The 18723-nt window shown below is 31.6% G+C and overlaps 1 protein-coding gene across 2 annotated transcripts in view; it reads right to left on the bottom strand.

Annotated features, from left to right (window-relative positions):
• Positions 1–4053, bottom strand: part of LOC100205758 (protein sidekick-1) — a 76596-nt gene extending 72543 nt beyond the window's left edge. Inside the window, exons 1-2 of one of the 2 annotated variants that reach the window (XM_065791465.1) lie at positions 3854–4053; positions 3045–3111 (exon numbers count right to left, since the gene is read on the bottom strand). In XM_065791465.1, coding sequence (XP_065647537.1) covers positions 3045–3102 — 58 coding nt within the window. In that variant the 5' untranslated portion in view covers positions 3103–3111; positions 3854–4053. Of the gene's footprint in view, positions 1–3044; positions 3155–3853 lie in introns of both variants that reach the window. The other variant, XM_065791466.1, reaches the window with a different exon arrangement.
• Positions 4054–18723: the final 14670 nt, after the last annotated feature.

The following is an 18723-nucleotide window of genomic DNA, read 5'->3' as shown; positions in this document are numbered from 1 at the left end:
TAATGAGGGTACACCTCTAAAACTCAGTTTTATGTTTCTGAGACCGGCTGGTAGTCAGGTTTTCCCAAACTCTCTGGTAGCTCTCAGAGAGGCTGGTTCCATCAACAGCTGTAAAATATCAGAGTACTAACAGTGCCATGTTGCGCATAGATGGTGTCCCTGTAAGTGCTTTTGGTGTACATTGTCAAAGCCATGTTTGGAGCCTTTTGTTTGGGCTTAGGATTTATTAATAGTAATAAGGCAATTTCTTGGATTATTAAATAGTGTACTGAGTACTATTTGTGCTTGAGTCAGGTTCTTTAACAAACTTAAAAATGATTAAAGTACCAAAAAACTATAAAACTCAAAAAAACCATCGTCATCATCAAGTTCTCTAAATCTATCATTCACTAATATTTTTGGTCTTCAAACTAACTTTTTATCTGTTTTCAGCTCTTGCAAAATTCACAAGAACTACTTGCTCTTTGTGAGACTATTTCAAGTTTGGCAGTCTCATCTTGTGATCTTAGTGTTAATAGTTATCTGACTTTACTTCGTAAAGACTCCAATAGTCACATGCTTGGCCTGGGCATTTATATTCGTGAGAATTCAGCCATTTGTAGGGAAACTAGGATTCAATCCACAGACTATTTTATTATGTGGTTTCATTTAGCATCACTTCACTCTATCACCTTCCTCTTTGTTTTAAATCGTTCTCCTTTGTCTCAAGACTGCACTCTTTTCAATGTTATTTTTCTCTTTATCCTTTACTGCTCACCACACTGAATAGCTTGACTCTAGTGTCAGTGACTCATTAAGGCATTAAGGCCCACAACTATTGACTTTCTCAATCTTTAACTTAAATAGCCAATTTTCCTCCCTTTCCAGACAATCCAAATCATTTACCTTCTCTACTGGACTTATGTCTTGTTTTTGATCCTAGTTAAAGCTCAGTTTCTCCACATTCACCCTTAAGTGCTTCTGATCATGGTTTCATCTCTCTAAAACTATTATCTCATTCTTCCTCATCATTAGAATCCCCATATCATTGTACCTCTTATAATTACCTTAAAGCTGACTGGGACTTTTTCTGTGTGATTTTCTTGGTGATGGCCCTTGGGTAGAAATCTTTCATCTCCCTACTGACAAATGTACATCTTACATAACTTCTTGGATTTAGACTGACATGGAACCTTTTATCCCCTCTCCACAATTCCATGTCTAGCCTCACTCTTCTCTATGGTTTTCCTCTCATTGTGCTGCTGCAATTTTAAATCAAAATCATTACTTTCATACCTATCAGCAAAATAGTTCTCCATAAAACAGGTGTCTGTTAACTATTGCTAGAAACTATTGTAAAAAGGTTTAGTCAGACAATAAAGCCCCCTATACTCAGATCACAAAATCTTGTATTTTATCTCAAAAATTAGGCTCTTGATTCCACTAGTTGCATTCTACCTGAAATAGCTGACACACAGGTTTGTCCATTGCCTGATTTTTGTATTACTCCAGCTTCTGTATCTAAAATGATTTTCTACTTAAACTCTTCTACAGCTTGTGGTCTGGATATCAAACCTGTTATAGTGATGCAAAAGTGTTCTCCGGAGCTGTCATCTATACTTTCAAAACTATTTAACAAGTGCTTATCTATATCTTGTTTTCCATCCTGCAGGAAAGTATCTGTTATCCCTACTTTCAAAAATTCTGGAGAGCTATCTGACTTATCTAACTACCGTCCCATTAGTCTTCTTTCTATCATAAGCAAGGTTTTTGAGTCTTTAATTAACAAACACTTAATTTTTTATCTTGATTCTAATAGTTTACTTTCTGATCAATACATATATAACAACTGATAGGTTTTTTGTGCATTAGATTGATGTGGAGAGGCCAAGGCTATCGCTCTCAACATTTATAAAGCCTTTACAAAAATTTGGCATGCTGGTCTTCTCCATAATCTTTCCTCTTAAGGTGTATCAGGTAACATCTTTAAGATTATTGAATCTTTCCTTACCATTCATAGTATAAAAATTGTTCTTAATGGACAGTACTCTCCTTTATATCCTGTAACTTCAGGGGGTCTTTAAGGTTCTATCATCGGCTCTATACTCTTTTTAACTTACATTAACAATCTTCCAGAAATTCTCACATCTAAGGTAGCATTGTTCGCTGATGAGACTACCATTCCTTCTTTTCTTAACAAAGACAAGAAGGAATGGTAGTATCATCAGCGACTCTCAGCGGCTGGTGAATTTTAAATCAGATAAAACTCAATTTCTTTAGTTAATTGTTATCACAATAATCTAGATCTCCTTATACTTATGAACAGTAATGTACTCGATCAGTCATCTACCCTTTATATTCTAGGATCAACTCTTACATTTGATCTTTTTTGGAAACCATATATCTGCTAAGGTTGCATCTTTTAACCATGCTTGCCACTTTCTTACTCTGGATTTTATCTCTATAAATTTCAAATCCGCCTTTTTATGGAATAATGTTGCCATATCTGGGGCGGATCTTTCAACCATGTTCTTTCTCTTTTAGACAAAGTGAAAAAACAAATTGTAAACATAGTTTGTCATGCTCTTGCAGCCAACATCCAATCATTATTACATCTTTCTTATAAATACTATAAGGGATACTGCTCAAAAGAGTTAGCACCTCTTATGCCATTTACTAAAATTCATTCCGGTATTACTCATCATTCAATAAAGTCTCATAATTTTACTGTGACTGTTCCAAAGTGCTCCAAAAATTCTTACTCATCTAGTTTTTTTTTTTTTTTAACATCAGTTCTTAGGAATTCACTTCCTTCATCTTCCTTTCCTGATTAATATAATTTGCAATCTTTTAAGTTATCTGTCAATCGTTATTTTGCTCAATAAACTTCTTTTTTTTTCTTCCAGTAACTTCCAACTCGTATAGTGGTTACTTGCAGCCTTCTTGGAAGTGAAGATGTTGAAAAAAAAAATTCTAACTTAACTTATTTAATAATGAATAACAATAAAATTAACTAATAAAAATTGGGTAATTAAAAATAAGTAATACTTTAACAAACAACTCACATATATTTGAACAGTTTGTAGCTTCCATCAATATCAAAAAAACAAACCAAGTGATCATGTTCTAGTACTACGTAAAAAATGCACACGTGATTTTTACATCATAACGTTATCTATAAATTTTTTTTTTGTTTAAAGATATTACCTTTTTTAACTACTGCAACAAAATAAATTACAGCAAAACAAGTTTATTTTACTAATCAAGTAAAACAAATCTAGAATTCGAAGTTCTTGTTGGAAGTGAAGATGTTATAAAAAGAAAAAAAAAAGGAACTTTTTTTTCTTTAACGTAGTTTGCAAATTTTACCAGTAAAGTAAATCAGGGGGTTTTTAAATTAAAAAAAAATTTAATTTAATAATATAAACTAGTTCAGTAAACTAAAGATTGACAGGTTTATTTTGAAATGAACCATGTGCAGACCTGTCAATCTTTAGTTAATTGAATGTTAAATTTAAATTAAAAAGTTTATTTTTTGCTTTTTAGTATAAAAAAAGTTATATTTTTTGGAGCTTTTTTCTAAAGGTTAAACTTAAAAAAAAATTTATTCTGAACGGATAACCGATCAAAACTAAACGTTTTGTCTATAACCGTTGTTTTGACGTTTATGTGTTTATAGGTTGACTATAGTATAATGCAGTTAACTAACAATATAGCAGTTACATAAATAAATTGTTACAAAAAAGATTGATTCAAAAAACATGGTACAAATAATATTTAATAGAAAGTATCTTAATACTTAAATAGAGTATTGATATACAGTCTAAATAAAAAAGTTTTTTTATCAAAATAAAATATTTTTGAAATAGTATACCTTGTATAAGAGATATTTTAAATACATCTGGAATTTTATTTAATACTCTTTTTAAAGTTACTTTGCCCAATAATGCCTAAAATGTACTTTTCAATATATTAAATAAAATATTAAAATGGCCAAAACATGTGCGCGTTAACCGACGCACCAACTCATAACAGCAGCCATATTTGTTAGTAAACAACATGTAGACTGGGCTTGAGGACTTATTTGTACTTACCGTAAATATATTTTCCGTAACTTTACTTTTAATAAATATTTAGGTTGGTCATTTTTCAAAATTTTTAAATAGGGTTCGGCTGGCCATTTTTCTTATATCTTTGACATTATGATACTAAGAATTGGTTTTCATTATTTTTACAATTAATGTTTAGTCAGGTAATTTTGAACTTAAAAATATTGGTTTACTCATAAACAGTGGCGGACTTAGACATTTTCGGGCCCCAGGCAAACCTTTGTAAAGGGGCTCCCCCCAAGTCTCCGAAAATCACGGTTAATCAATTCTGGTCCTTGAGGTTTTACAGCTCTGCACGTTTTACTCGTTTATCTGCTCCAACACATCTGATTCGAATGAATGGATGATTTTCAGGCTTCTGCAGAACTTGGAAGAGATAATTCACTGACTGAATCAGATGTGTTAGAGAAATAAAAAAAATAAAACATGCAGGGCTGTGGACCTTGAGGACTGAAATTTTATTTTTCCTGGCCTAAAAATATCATTAGGCTTTGAGGGTCAAAGGTTTTCATTTTCATACTCTAAAGCTGTGAACCATACCATAAAATCAACAATTTTTTCTCTACTTTAATAAGGTACAATTACTTATTAAAATCGTTTTTCAAAAACTTTTGATTTATTATTGCAATAAAAAAGCTCTAAATCAAGTTTTAAATCAAAATTCAACTAACTAAACACAGATGACTAGAGATGTGAACAATATAGTAAGAATATAATATTTTCCTAAATTAGAAGATTTTTATATCTTTAATTATTTTAGTTGTCAGATAAATGTGAAAAAGTCTGTGTTGAAGATGCAGTACTTGGAGGTGAATTCACCCACTGGCCCGATATGGATAGCATGATATCCAGACAAGAGACTCTCTTGTGCAACCTGTAAAAAGGACAATAAAAAAGTTATTGGTTTTTTTTTTGTAAAACTTGTTATTTGTCTTTTGACTTTATAGATTTCAATTGAAATTGTTGTCTACGCAATATATCAAACAGCAGAGGTTGTTAAAGATTCTCAGTCATCCAGGTCATATTAAATCCTTAAAGGTGAAAAAATAAAACAAACAAAAAAATAGTAATTAAAAAAAATAACAACTGGACTGAAGCAAAATATGTTTCACTTCCCATATAGGAGGCTATATCAACTCAAAATTAACCATTTATGGCTGATTTTAACTTTAGAACTTTAACTTTTTATAATAACTTATATTGATAAAGTATAAAACTTGTAGTTTGTGCTTAAAAAATGAATGATTAATCTCTGTCAACTCTCTAAACCAGGGGTTTTCATCTGGCAGCCTGCGGGCCTAATCCAACCCGGTCTGGTGGACCAGACCTTGCAAGCTGTGTGAGGCTGCGGGCTGCCAGTTGAATACCCATGGTTTAAGAAGTTGGCAGAGATTAATCGTGAGGTTTGTATGGATATGTATGGATAACAATTTGTACTTAATGGTCTTCTGTTATGTTAGGTAAAAACTGCATCTGAAAAAAAAATTGTTGGAGGAAATAAACTCACTGTACTGTACTGTGTTTTTACAGCATTAGGTGATCATGAATTACCTTGATTATTCAGCTAGACTTCTGTAAAAATTGTCTTCTGTCTTGTTACTGGTCTTTAGTGACGTGTGGTTAAAGATTGGATCTAAAAAAACACAACAAATATGTTAATGCAAGAAGAAATAAACTCACTTACCTGCGTGTGTTTTTACTGCATTATGTGATCATGAATTACCTTGATTATTCAGCTGGACCTCTGCTTAGAAGTTGTCTTCTATCTTGTTTTACTGAAGAAAAATAATCACATGAGAGCACAACAGGTTAAATATAAAAGGCATGCATTAATGTAATTTACTGATTTATAAAGTACTACCTTTACTCTTTTTCTCTCTTTTAGGCTCCCTATTTGTGTCTCCTCTTTTATTCCTCTTTCCCTGGAATGTGGGTGTATTCTTCTCTTTGTCCCTTTTTTTCTCCTTTATTCATTCTCTATGCTTTTGTAACTGTACACCTCTTCGTTTCTTTATTATATTCCCTTTAAGATCTTTTTTGTTTGTTTGTTTCAAGTGTATTTTTTTGATAATACTGTATTTAGTTATTCAGCTTTAACAATATTCTCACTTTTGAGCTAGCTGGCACAGTTGGCATCACTTGCTGAACTTAACCATGCGGGCTTTGGCCTCTGCAAACCTTTGTATAAGTGTGTCCATGTCCATTGTTTTTCTGACCTCATGTTCAATGGCAATGACAGCAAGGAAAGACTGCCTGTCCTGTAACATGGTGGACCTCAGGTATGTTTTTAGTTGTTTAAGTACTGAGAAACTTCTTTCAACTGAAGCTACAGTCACAGGGAGGGTGAGTAGCAGTTTTAGTGCTATGCTTAAATTTGGATACAAGTCAAGCACATTCTGCTGATATATATAATCTAACATCTCAAATGGTGTTAAGATCTGTGAGGGGAAAGATCTGACAGCGCCAATTACTTTCATTTTCAGCATTCACCCAGCTTCCCTTCCTGAACTGTGTTTCTCAGTGACTTAGTGGAGTAAAGAAATCCATATAAGTAAAAGAAGCTCTGTAGGTGAGAAAATCTCTCCCTTAATGTGACTATGGCTGTGTCAACTAAGTGGAGAAAAAGTCTCTTTTGAAGCGCTTCTCTGGAGTTGAAAGTGTTTCCTCTCTCCCTTCATACTCAAACTGCCTCTTTGCCTTTTTCTGTCGCTCCTCAGGCTAGCTCATCTCCACCTCAAGTGTTTTTTAATTCTTCTTAGCATCAGTTTTTGCAGCATTAAATCCATTATCTCTGAAATCTTCAAGATATTTTGATGAAGACAGTATTTCTCTTCTTACTGTTTCAATGGATACATTGGGGTTCTGCAAGATCTTACTGAATCTGTTTATGTGATACAACACATTATACCAAACATTGATACTCACCAAGAAAGGCATTTTTGTCATGTCTTTGCAGAGGTTGTCAGCACTTGATGCACACTCTGCATCTTTTTTCTCCTGTGCATACTCTTTCAAAGCAGTTAGAGCTTTCACAATGTCTGCGAGCTGATAACGTACTTGTTTCACAGCCTCCACCCAACACTCCTATCTTGTTGTGGACAAAGCCTTGATAGAAAATCCTTGCACATGCTGGTGGAGAATTATCCACCGATGAACAGACCCACTGAACAAAGTGTACAGCCTTTGCAATAACCCAAAGAAGTTGAGGGATATCACGGAAGACTTGGAAGCAACACCAACCACTAAGTTTAGGGTGTGGCTTCCACATGGCACACACAGGGCTTTTTTGTTAACCTTTAGGACTCTCTTATGAACAACCTGTTGTTTCCCTTTCATGTTATTTCCGTTATCATAGGATTGTCCACGAAGGTCAGCGATGTCCAAGTGCAGTTTATTGAGGTGTACAATGACATCAGTGACACTCTGTGCAATAACTCCTATTAACTCATTTTGGATGGTCTTGCTCAGGTATGTATCAGAGATTTTTTTCTCCTGGATTCTTTTCAGATGCTCCTTCATCAACGAGTCAAACTTGGCCAGCAATTCTACTTGGCCCAAAAAGTTGCCATTGCCATGTTCATACAACTCTGTGACCTCTGTGACCTCTAAAAGCAATACTTCGCTCTGCAAGGTGAGTTACAATAGCAACTAACCTTTTTAAATTTTTTTCCATCTTGTAACTTCAGCTTTTATTAGACCTTGGCTTGTCTGATCAATGGTTGTGTCTGTTTGAAGTCTGTCACTCAGTGTGTGGCATTTTTTTATGTTGATGATGTGTTCATCAGTATTCTCGTGCTGCTTAAGATGCGCGTGGATATTTTTCCAGTCGCTGAAACCACTGGAACTCAATTGGGTTTTTCCATTTCTAAACAGTCTACAACAAAAGCATACAGCTGAGTTTTTTGGTCTACTGTAGATTAGCCAGAATCGTGTAATTTTCTCTCCGCTTTTCATTACCATGTGATAATAATGTGATGTAAATCTACGGCCATCTGGATTTCAAGGGAAGTCGATGTTTAGCTGAACAGGGCCTGTTTGAACAATAGAGCATTGTTCTTTGTCATTCAAGTCTTTTGGCCACAGTGTTGGATCATATGCCAAACCACGATCACCAGACAGTGAAGGGACTTCTTGATTTACAGCGTCTAAAAGGAAAAAGAAGACATTGTTGAAGTTTTAACCGTCAAATATTTTTTAAAATGGTTAAGAAAGATAATTTTTATGAATAACATTGTAGAATATTTTAGATCTGTTCAATGTATGGTCCATAACATTTATTACATGCCTGTGAAGGCTCTTAGTCATCCAAGTCTCCATAATCAAGACTGAAGGTTTTGACTTCTTTTTAAACTTTAAGACTTACGCAAAATGACTCAAATAATGCCATTTTTCATTTAACTATTCTAACATTTTAGATAATAATTAAATTTACTTCTTCTAGCCTTTTAATTCTGTTTTTTAAACTAACAATGACATTTCTTTCAAAAGCAAACAAATTAACATAAAAATATTTTTTGCATTATACTGACAGCTACAAGTTGTATTTTGTATTACAAATAATGGGGGTAATATGGGGAAATGATGAAACAATGATGGTTGAAGTTTTAACAGTCAAATATTTTTGTAAAATGGTTAAGAAAAATAATTTTCATGAATAACTTTGTAGAATATTTTAGATCTCTTTAATGTATGGTCCTTAAATCTTAACTTGAAATATTTAAAAAATGTAATAAACAAGCAGGGTTGGGAGCTAAAGTAGGTAAAATATCAAAATCTCCTCTATCTCTCCTCGTTTAAATCAGAAGAGTTACAGACCGAATATCGTTTTAATATTTTGATACACTACACAAAACATGAAAATAGTGATTGTCTCAGATATTTACTGTCAGTGAGAGTCTATATTACCTAAGCTTAATCTAAAAAATAATTCCTAAAATTCTTAAATACATCTACGTAAACTGTAATGTACATCCTTCTATCATCATACCTCATCTTGTGAATCCTCCTCTTCGCCTTGAAGCGCCACACCCTTGGCATTCACTTGTTCTTCCGGTATGCTGTCCTGTTCTCTATCCTCCACACTTTCAATGAGCCGCCCGTCATTATCAGCCATCGACGACGTTGTAGACACATTAAAATATGTTGTCAAATTTGGTAGTGTAGAAACATATATTTTGTTTTTTTCACGCTTTTTCCGTTTTTCTGCTCCGCTTTCGTATGTTTGCTTTATCTTTCTTTCTTCTTGTCTCCCGCTTCCCGATCTTACATTATATTTCGTTTGATGTGAGTTTTCATCGTAACTATGATTATTTTGATTTCAAACGTACATTAACAATGCAGAGGAAATGTTAGGGGCGTAGAAAACTAGCGGGGGCCCGGGGCCCTTGCTGATTGGGGGCTCCAGGCAGCCATCTACCTTTATCTTAATGGTACGTCCGCGTCTGATCAAAAATACATTAATGTGGTTTTGCGAACTGCTTTGAAACTATTTCAATCAAAACAATTTTATAAAATCAAAGCAATTCTATATAATAAAAAAATTTGATAAAGTCTTTAACTCAAGTTACTTTATGAAATAATAAAATTAGACCATAAACTCTCAGGGCCGTGTTAAGTACTTTAGCCCCCCTGTACTTTAGACCTTCTGGTCCCTGTTGGCCTCCTAGTATTCAAATTTAACAGGAAATTCAGATTTGTAATTGTTGTGCTGTGGCTTTCTAATGTATTTTTATTTCTATTTAAATAAACATCTCACGTTATTTATTAATAAAAACACGCTGCAATTAATACAGGTTTTAAAATACCTTTCGTCAGCATTTTAAGCTCGCAAATGCAGAGATCTACTAGGTCAAATACTAGGTTTGGTAAAAGATTACTGCATCTGTCCAACAGTATCTTTGAAGTAGTCCAAGATCATCTGTATTTTTCTTTTACTCTAATATCGTTTGTCCAATATCATCTGAAAATTAAACGACCACTAACAACATCTTTAGAAAGATGTAACTAGATCTGGCAATAACATCTGGAAAAATTTTCTCCAGATGTAGTTACATCTGAAAAAGTTTCTATATATCACTACATCTGGTTAAAATAAGGCATTATTTTTTTCCAGATGTAATTACATCTGAAAAAAATCCTTTTTTTTTTGTGAAGCTATTTCAAGCATGAATCAAAAGTTTGATAATTTTCAAAGAACTGTATTTAAAAGCTGAGAATCTTGCTAAACTCTATGTAAAGGACTTTCGAAAAATAAAGTTTCGGAAAAAGTTATGTCTTCTTCCTAACCATTGTTGCTTATCAGGCAGAGTATACCTCTGTATGATAGGGCATCAATTAAAATACAAAATTACTAAAAATAACTAATTATAAAGTTGCACTTGATCCTAATTTGTATATCAAATAGAATCGAAATAAATATCAGTAAGTTTCGCTTACTATTTCTGTAAACTGAAAAGCTCTATTTATGCTTGGAGCATTTTAATTACATTCCTCAGAGTCTTCAAAAGATCTTGATTTATTGAGTTGAAGTAATAGAAAGTCTATTATTGACAATCGGTTTGCTTAATTAGGATTCCATGAAGCTAAAAATAAAGATTTGAAAAAATCAAGGAAATACTGTTCCCGTAAAAATTCAAAAGTTAAGAAATAAAAATATTTTTTCATGAAAAGATTTTTATCCTAAGATAATCAATAAAAAAATTCTTCCTGGTGTTATATTTTTCTCACTTTTTATTTGCAAAAATTTTACGATCAAGAACATAATTAAATCTAATTCCAAATTTTTATTATAATTTTTAAAAACGCTTTTTTTTAATAGAATTTTAAGGTTTCGGTAATTAACATGAACGCTATGCTAATTTTTTATGCTTTGTATAATTGACTTTTTTTATGCTTTGAATAATTGACATTTTTTATGCTTTTGTATAATAGACATTTAGACATTTATATAACTTTTTTATACAGCTGAACTTTAATTATAAATTTTTTCTTTTAAAACATTTAAAAGGAGGCTAATTTTTAGTTTTTATTGTTTATTTTGTTGTTACTGACCAATTATAAACTCAATATCAGCAACAGCAGGGTAAGTTAACATATATTTGGTCACTATTACTTCTATCTAAATTTTTTTGAACAAAAAACATTAGGAAATATCATAATGTAAAAAAAGATCAATTTAGAAAAAAAACTTTCTCTTTTAGAAAATGTAAACAGTATTTTGTTTGATAAAGTATTTTTAAGAAAATGCTCTTTCAGTTGAATCACTTTGAAACATATTCAATTTACTAGTTTAAAACTTTCTAAATTTTAAATAATAACTTTGAAAATTTTTAAAAAACTAAGAAAGTTTTTTTTGTTCTAAATACAAAGTCAAGACTGTTGTATAATTGTAACTGTAAAAGTTAAATACAATAACACATTACAGTTACCAGAGATGTAATTTAAACATTATTTATTGTTATTGTATTGCTGTTATGAAAAACAGTTATAATAAAAATTTTCAATTGTTTTTGTTCTAACAATACATTGAAATCCTAAAACTATTGTATTGTGTTGCTGCGATGTAAAACACAATACAATAGTTTTAGTAAAACAATTACAATAACTTTTGTATTGTATTGCTGGGACGAAAATCAATTACAATAGCTATTGTATTGTTTTGATAAAAAGCAATTACAAGAACTATTATGGTGTATTGTTTTACTAATTCAAAGTCCAACAGTTTTATAGTCAATCGCATTTTAAAGTATTGAGATTCTTTTTCCATTCGTTTATTATTATTTGCGCACTAGAAAATTAAGAGGCGCTCGTGACGCTCGTTTTTAGCAGTCATTTACACATATAAGTTTTATTTTTTTTGAGTGCAAAAATATAACTGTTTAAAGAATTTATTTAGAATTAACATGAGCAATGTTCATTCAAAATCTTATAAATATATAATTAATTATTGCTTGTAATTAAAAAATTATTTACTATGTGAAGTGAAACTTGATTTTTTTTAAAGTTTTGTCAAAACTCTTATTGAAATATTTCACTGGATGATGACGTCACTGGAGACGTATAAACTAATTGATTAACTACACAACGCGCGCGAAAATAATTTTTTTTATTATTATAATTTACCGCTAATGAGTAATAAATTAAAGCATTATGGAATCAGGGAACTGCTAACCTATGTAATTATATATTAGTTCGTCTAAACATGTGAACTACTTTTATTTTGCAAAAAAATTTTCTACATTTTTAGATTACTCATCACCTATCAGATCGTACCGTTGAATTTTGTAGGGCGATCATTTTTGAAAAACGAGGCAGTTTAGAATAATAGCAAATAAATATTGTTGATTAATTTAATATACACGTGTTTAGGGATTCAATACATGTGGCAACCCTCATTAGGATAATAATAAGATTATTGCAAAAATAATTAAATATCAGTACCAAAAAAAAAAAAAAAAAAAAAAAATTTTTTGACAATATTAATATATATAAATACAATCTAGCAAAAACTTTATTTTTTGGCTCGTTTTTATATGTCGCCAATGGCGCCATCGATGTTGCTTGCATCATAACCAATTTTGTCACCAGCAATAAAGAAATCTAAAGAAATAATATTTATCACAACATTGTCGGTTCTAAAGAAATAATATTATCACAACATTAATCACAACATTGAACTCACCATTAACTGTCGTAATAGAAATAACTTTTTCCTTTGTCAGCAATAAATCTAACTCATATTGAAGAGATATTGAAGCTGAACTAGTCTGATGACCTTCAGAATCACCATAATCAGAAGTTTCTTTATCTCCTCGAAAACCGAAAATTCTTTTTGCTAATATTCCAGCAAAGAGCCAAGTGTCTCTTGATGGAATATTCGTAGGATCTCTTAGTGATCTTAATAAGTTTATCACATCGTTATTTCATCTTTCACTTGTTCGCTCTTGAGATTTTCACATAACTCCTTTCCGATGTTGTTATTTAAATTCAAAAGTTTTCCAGCATAAAGCCAATAATAGCTTTCAAAAGCGTTGAACTTTCACGACTCAGTGTCTCAACAGCAATTTGGATTGGCTCCATGGCAGTTTGCAACATCGACAAAGCATTAAAATCTACCTTATTGATTGAATCAAGCATATTTAATTCAGTTACTGTCTCAAACAGGCAAAGTTTTGTTTTAATTAGTGGATCAATCATTGTGGGAATAGAATTCCAACAATGCTGAACGTCAAGATGCAATTTAATTTCAGATCCAAATGCTTTTGTTATTTTTGACTGAAATATTTGATTTCTAATGGTCGAATTTTTGATATATTTGACAACATTTTGCGCATTTTTCAAAACAGAATGAAAATTGTCTACTGATTAATCTACTAGCACAACCTCAATGTCATAATTTTTAAAATTGTCAACCTATTCTTCATCATCAGAGTGCGAATTTATCGTATCGTTAATCCAACTCTGTTGAATTTAGAGCTACGACTTTTATTCCATTCGTGCGGGATGAATTTCTTAAGGAAATCCGACCCAACATAAGACGTCTTGAAGACGTATATAAGAGACGTCTTTAAGACGTTTTGGTCCAAGTCGTCTTGACGTAAAGATGGCAATATTAGAAATAACAAGTTTGAGACGTCTTAAAAACATCTTAACAAGACGTTTTCCGGAACATCAAGTTTAAGACGTCTTTAATTCCGTCACATACCTAGTCGATTTACGGAGGACGAATATTAAATACGGAAGATGAAAGAAAAATGGTAACTATATATTTATCAGTTTCTTTTTGCACTTTTTTATTTTTAAATGAAGTTTTAATATATTAATGTTATATTTCGTTTCAAGTATTTGTTAAGAATATGTCTGCATCGAGGAAAGATTATTTAAAGAATTGGAGAAAATTAAATAAATCAGTTTTAGAGGAAGTTCGAGAGGAAAGTAGGGATGTGTGTTTGTCAACGTCAACTGTCAATTTCAACTGTGCACAACCTCAAGAAGAAGAAGTTATAGATTATTTGCATACTAGCAGTCAGAGCTGTAGTCATTTACCTATGGAAGAAAATACGGAAGTAGAGTCGAGCAATTCACCTGATTATTGGTCTGGCAGTTCTAGTGACAGTAATTCTTTTAATCCTTACCCTAGTAAAGAAAACCTATCAGGAGACCTTGCATCCTGGTGTCTAAAGTTTAATTGTTCCCAAGCAGCTATAAATAGTTTACTTGATGTACTTCAAAGATATGGTAACACGTTACCCAAAGATGCAAGAACTCTTTTAAAAGTACCACAAGAAGTACAGTGTGTTCAAAAATGTGGTGGTACATATTATTATTTTGGATTAGAATCCGGTATCAAAAACAATTTCACAGGTTTTGAAAGTGAAATTAGTTTTAGTATTGATAGATTACCTTTATTTAAATCATCTAATACTCAATTGTGGCCGATTCTTTGTGAAGTTAGTGGTGGAAAGATTTTTATTATGGCATTATACACAAGGGAACGAAAACCATCAAGTTTGGATGTGTTTTTAGATGATTTTTTAAAAGAATTCTTTAGTTTAAAATTATCTGGTATAACAATAAAATCAGTCGTACACACTGTTAAAGTTAGAGCTTTTCTATGTGATGCCCTAGCAAAATCATTTTTAAAAGGGACTGTTGGTCATAATGGATATTATTCCAGTGAAAGGTGTATTATCAAAGGTTCCGGGGAAGTAAGGGTAGTGTTTAATGAAGAGCAAGAATTTCGTAAGCGAACAGATGAAGATTTTAGCTGCCAGTCAGATAAGCAACATCAGAAGTATAAGTCTCCTCTTATAGCTGGTGGTATTAAATGTGTTTCTGGATTTTGCCTTGACTATATGCATTTGATATGTCCTGGGGTTGTTAAAAGAATCCTGAATTATTTCCAAAAAAGTCCTATGGCTAGGCTGTCACAAGCACATATATTGCAGATATCTGAGAGATTAATTGAATTTAGAAATTACATTCCTAGTGATTTTGCTAGAAGGCCACGATCATTACTTGAAGTTGATAGGTAGAAAGGAACTGAATTCAGACAATTTATTCTATACACTAGACCAGTTTCTTTGAAGGGAATTATTTCTGAACCTGTCTATGAACACTTTCTTTCACTGTCAATTTCAGTATTTATTATGGTACACCCAGATAGTAACCTGCGTAAAAGCTTTTTACCTTACTGTAAAGAATTGCCTAAATATTTTGTGAACAATTGTAAACAAATTTTTGGTAAAACATTTTCTGTATATAACATTCACAATTTATTGCATATATGTGATGACATAGAAAATTTTGATTGCTCGTTAAACCAAATATCTTGTTTTCCGTTAGAATATTATTTGCACATGCTAAAAAAAGTTGTAAGGAATGCCAACAATCAGACTGCACAAATAGTAAAGCGAGTCATAAAAGAAGAAAATAGTTATGATGTCAATTTAAAACGACAAAAAAGCTTGCTTCAAGTAGCAAAGATAATTTTTTTTTAATGAAGATGGGAAACTTGTTTTTATTAGATTATATAAATATGTTTAAATTTGTAATATACTTTTTCAAATAAATAAATTCTTTTTGTAATGTTATTTTATTACATTACTTTACCAACTAGTTCTATTTTCCTATTCATATCATATCATCTATTCCTATCATGGCTTTTGTTGTACCAGTATTAATTGTAAATGTCGTCTAAAATGTTCTGCTTCCTAGAGTACATTTAAAGATTTTTTTCTTGCTCTATAAGAATTGTTGCAAATCAGCGTGGAAAATAACGGGCGGTCAACGGTCACTGACCGCCCAAAATGACTGAAATTGCTATTTTGACCTCTCAAAACGAATTCTTCCCGGCCAAGGTTGACCGGTTGAAAAAAAAAGAGTTATATAACGTTTAACAAGTTATCAGGATGTCTTTGAAAAGGCATATACTAGAATTTCATAAAATGTAAATCTTTGAAAAAAGCTTCTCATATAGTTTTATCGTTTGTACGCTACTTTAAATGGCTTTGCAAGTGAGTATTATAAATGACGTAAACTATTAATTTATTTTGCTTCACTTATTAAAACTAACTTCATTTTACTGGTGGTGAAATTTTTTTTATTCCTACATTTTATTTATATTTTCTTTATATCATTTTATTTATTTTTCTAATAACCTTTTGCTTCCAATTGCAATGAAAATATGCTTTTATTTTTAGTTTAATTTATCCGTAATCAACAAAACTTACAAATTATCGACTAAGAGCCGCACACCAAGCCCTTTGTGATAAAAAATAAATTTTTTAGATTTCAATAAGTTAAGACTCCGGAAAAAAGTAAGTTCGCATTTGAAATTGTCGAGGTTCTTTGTGTTCTCCGCATTTTGGGTCAAAGCATTCTATGGGTTGACAACACGGTCGGTGAGAAAACTGTTGCTTTCTGAGCAGTTTTGAACAAGTTGTCGTTTGAGTTGCTTTGTGTATGCACGCGGTCGAAGACTCTACTTTAAAGACTCTTTGTTCGGTTGACGATGAGTGACTGAGAAGTTAACTTTAATATTTAGATAAATTTAAAACTACCAAATGCCCGTTCGCTTTTTATTTTTCTATTATTGAAATCTTAAAAATATATATATTGTAGTATAAAGTTTCGTTTTAAGTAACATAAATAATTTTGATAATATTTCATAAAACGATTGTCATAATTTTGTTAAATATTAGTTCAGCAACTGCCGGCGAGAGGCATTAATATTATTATCAACTAATTAACATTAGCAGTTAATAAAATGATTTTAAATGAAAATGAATGAAAGATATAAAATGATACAAATGAGGTATAAAATGTGCAACCATTTTTCTTTTTCAACGTAGGTAACGACTGAAGTACTTATTTAACTATTATTTAAAATGAATGTATGTAACTAATAACATTTTCTCCTTTTTTTTCATTTATTTTTCTCGTAACCTTTTCCCGGAATTTCCGAAGTCTTGGCAATGAATGAGTTATTTTTAAATAATTTTCAAATTAACAATTGCGAATTTGCACATTTTTTATATTACTAAATTGTAAGAGAATCGTCAAAGATCAACACTTTAAAATGGAGGAGACTAAAAAGAGACAAACAACACTCTCATTTTTAACACAAGCAGGATCGGAATTAAAACCACCTGTTGAAAAAAAGAAAAAACTCAATAGTAGAAAATTACAGCTAACAACAGTTAAAAAATGGGTAAATACTAATCTTGCAAAATATTATGCAAATGAATGGCTAGAGATCTTTAATAATGGAAATTATATTACAGCATTAAAATGTACTGTATGTCGTCAGTATTCTAAACAAATTGATATTTATAAAGGATATCGCTACACCAGAATGTAACTTCATCGCTACACCAGAAACTTCATCGCTACACCAGAATGAGGAAGCGATGAAGGTAGTTGTAGGATACAGCACAGTGCCGCAGTTGATCATGCAAATGATTTGCCACATCAAAGAGCTTACGAATTAGCAATGAAAAGTAAAGGAATGGATGTAAGCGAACGAAATGATAAATTAAGCAACCTGCAGAAAAAAATGCGGCAAACTTATATTTTATCGGGCCTGAAAACCATGACCACGAAAGATCTAAATTTAACAAGAAAAAAATTTGAGGTAGCATACTTTATTGCCAAAGAAGAGCTTCCGCTTAGCGTATACCCTAAAATACTACGTTTGAAAAAAAATCATGGTGTTGAGTTTTGCCAACCATATAGAAATAAAATAACTTGTGGAACTTTTATTGATTACATTGGATTGAGTTTGTCAAATATTCTCAGAAATAAGTTAAAAACACTAAACTACTTCAGTATTTTAATTAATGCATAAACAGATGTATCTGTAATTGAAAAAGAAGCTATATTTATTATCAGTTTCGATCCTACTCCAATAGGAAAGACCGTTGATATGCGTTGAGTGTTCTTTCTATTTCTGATCTTGAATATAGAACATCTGAAGGAGTTTTCAATAAAATCAGTCAATCCCTTGTGAATCAGAAGGTATCGAAAATTTTAAAACTAAATTAGTTGGTTTTGGTGCTGATGGTGCAACTGTAAATAGAGGAAGTAGGACAAATGTAAATTTATTACTTCAGAAAAAAATTCCATGGATAACTTTGGTTGGTGTGTTGCACATCGCCTTGAGATAGCGTTAAAAGATAAATTTGCAGAAATAAAAGCGTATAATGATGTCAATAACATCATTTTGAAAACGCATAACATTTATAAAAAATCCTAAAAAAAGTTACGACAGTTAGGAAAGCTTGTTGCTATCCTTGAAGAGGGTAATTCATGTGACATTGCAGGTATTCGCCCCAAAAAAGTATCAGGTATATTGGATTTTTTTTTTCAATTTTATCTATAAAAAATACTTTATAAAATAATATTCTTTATTTCATGCTTTTTTATACAACAAAAGTTCTTTCATCTCAAGTGCTTGAATTTTATGTGCAATCACGATGGATTGCACATAAAATTTAAGCATTTGAGATGAACTTAGACAATTATGGAGTATATATGAAACATCTCGAAAACATGACTGCAGACTTCAGTTTTACTCAAGCAGAAAGAGCAAAGTTTAAAGGGTATCATTAGATGTGGGATCATTGATGAATACCTC

This window comes from Hydra vulgaris, chromosome 02 (genome assembly GCF_038396675.1).
Source record: "Hydra vulgaris chromosome 02, alternate assembly HydraT2T_AEP".
Lineage (NCBI taxonomy): Eukaryota > Metazoa > Cnidaria > Hydrozoa > Anthoathecata > Hydridae > Hydra > Hydra vulgaris.
This window is presented reverse-complemented; position numbering and strand designations above follow the sequence as displayed.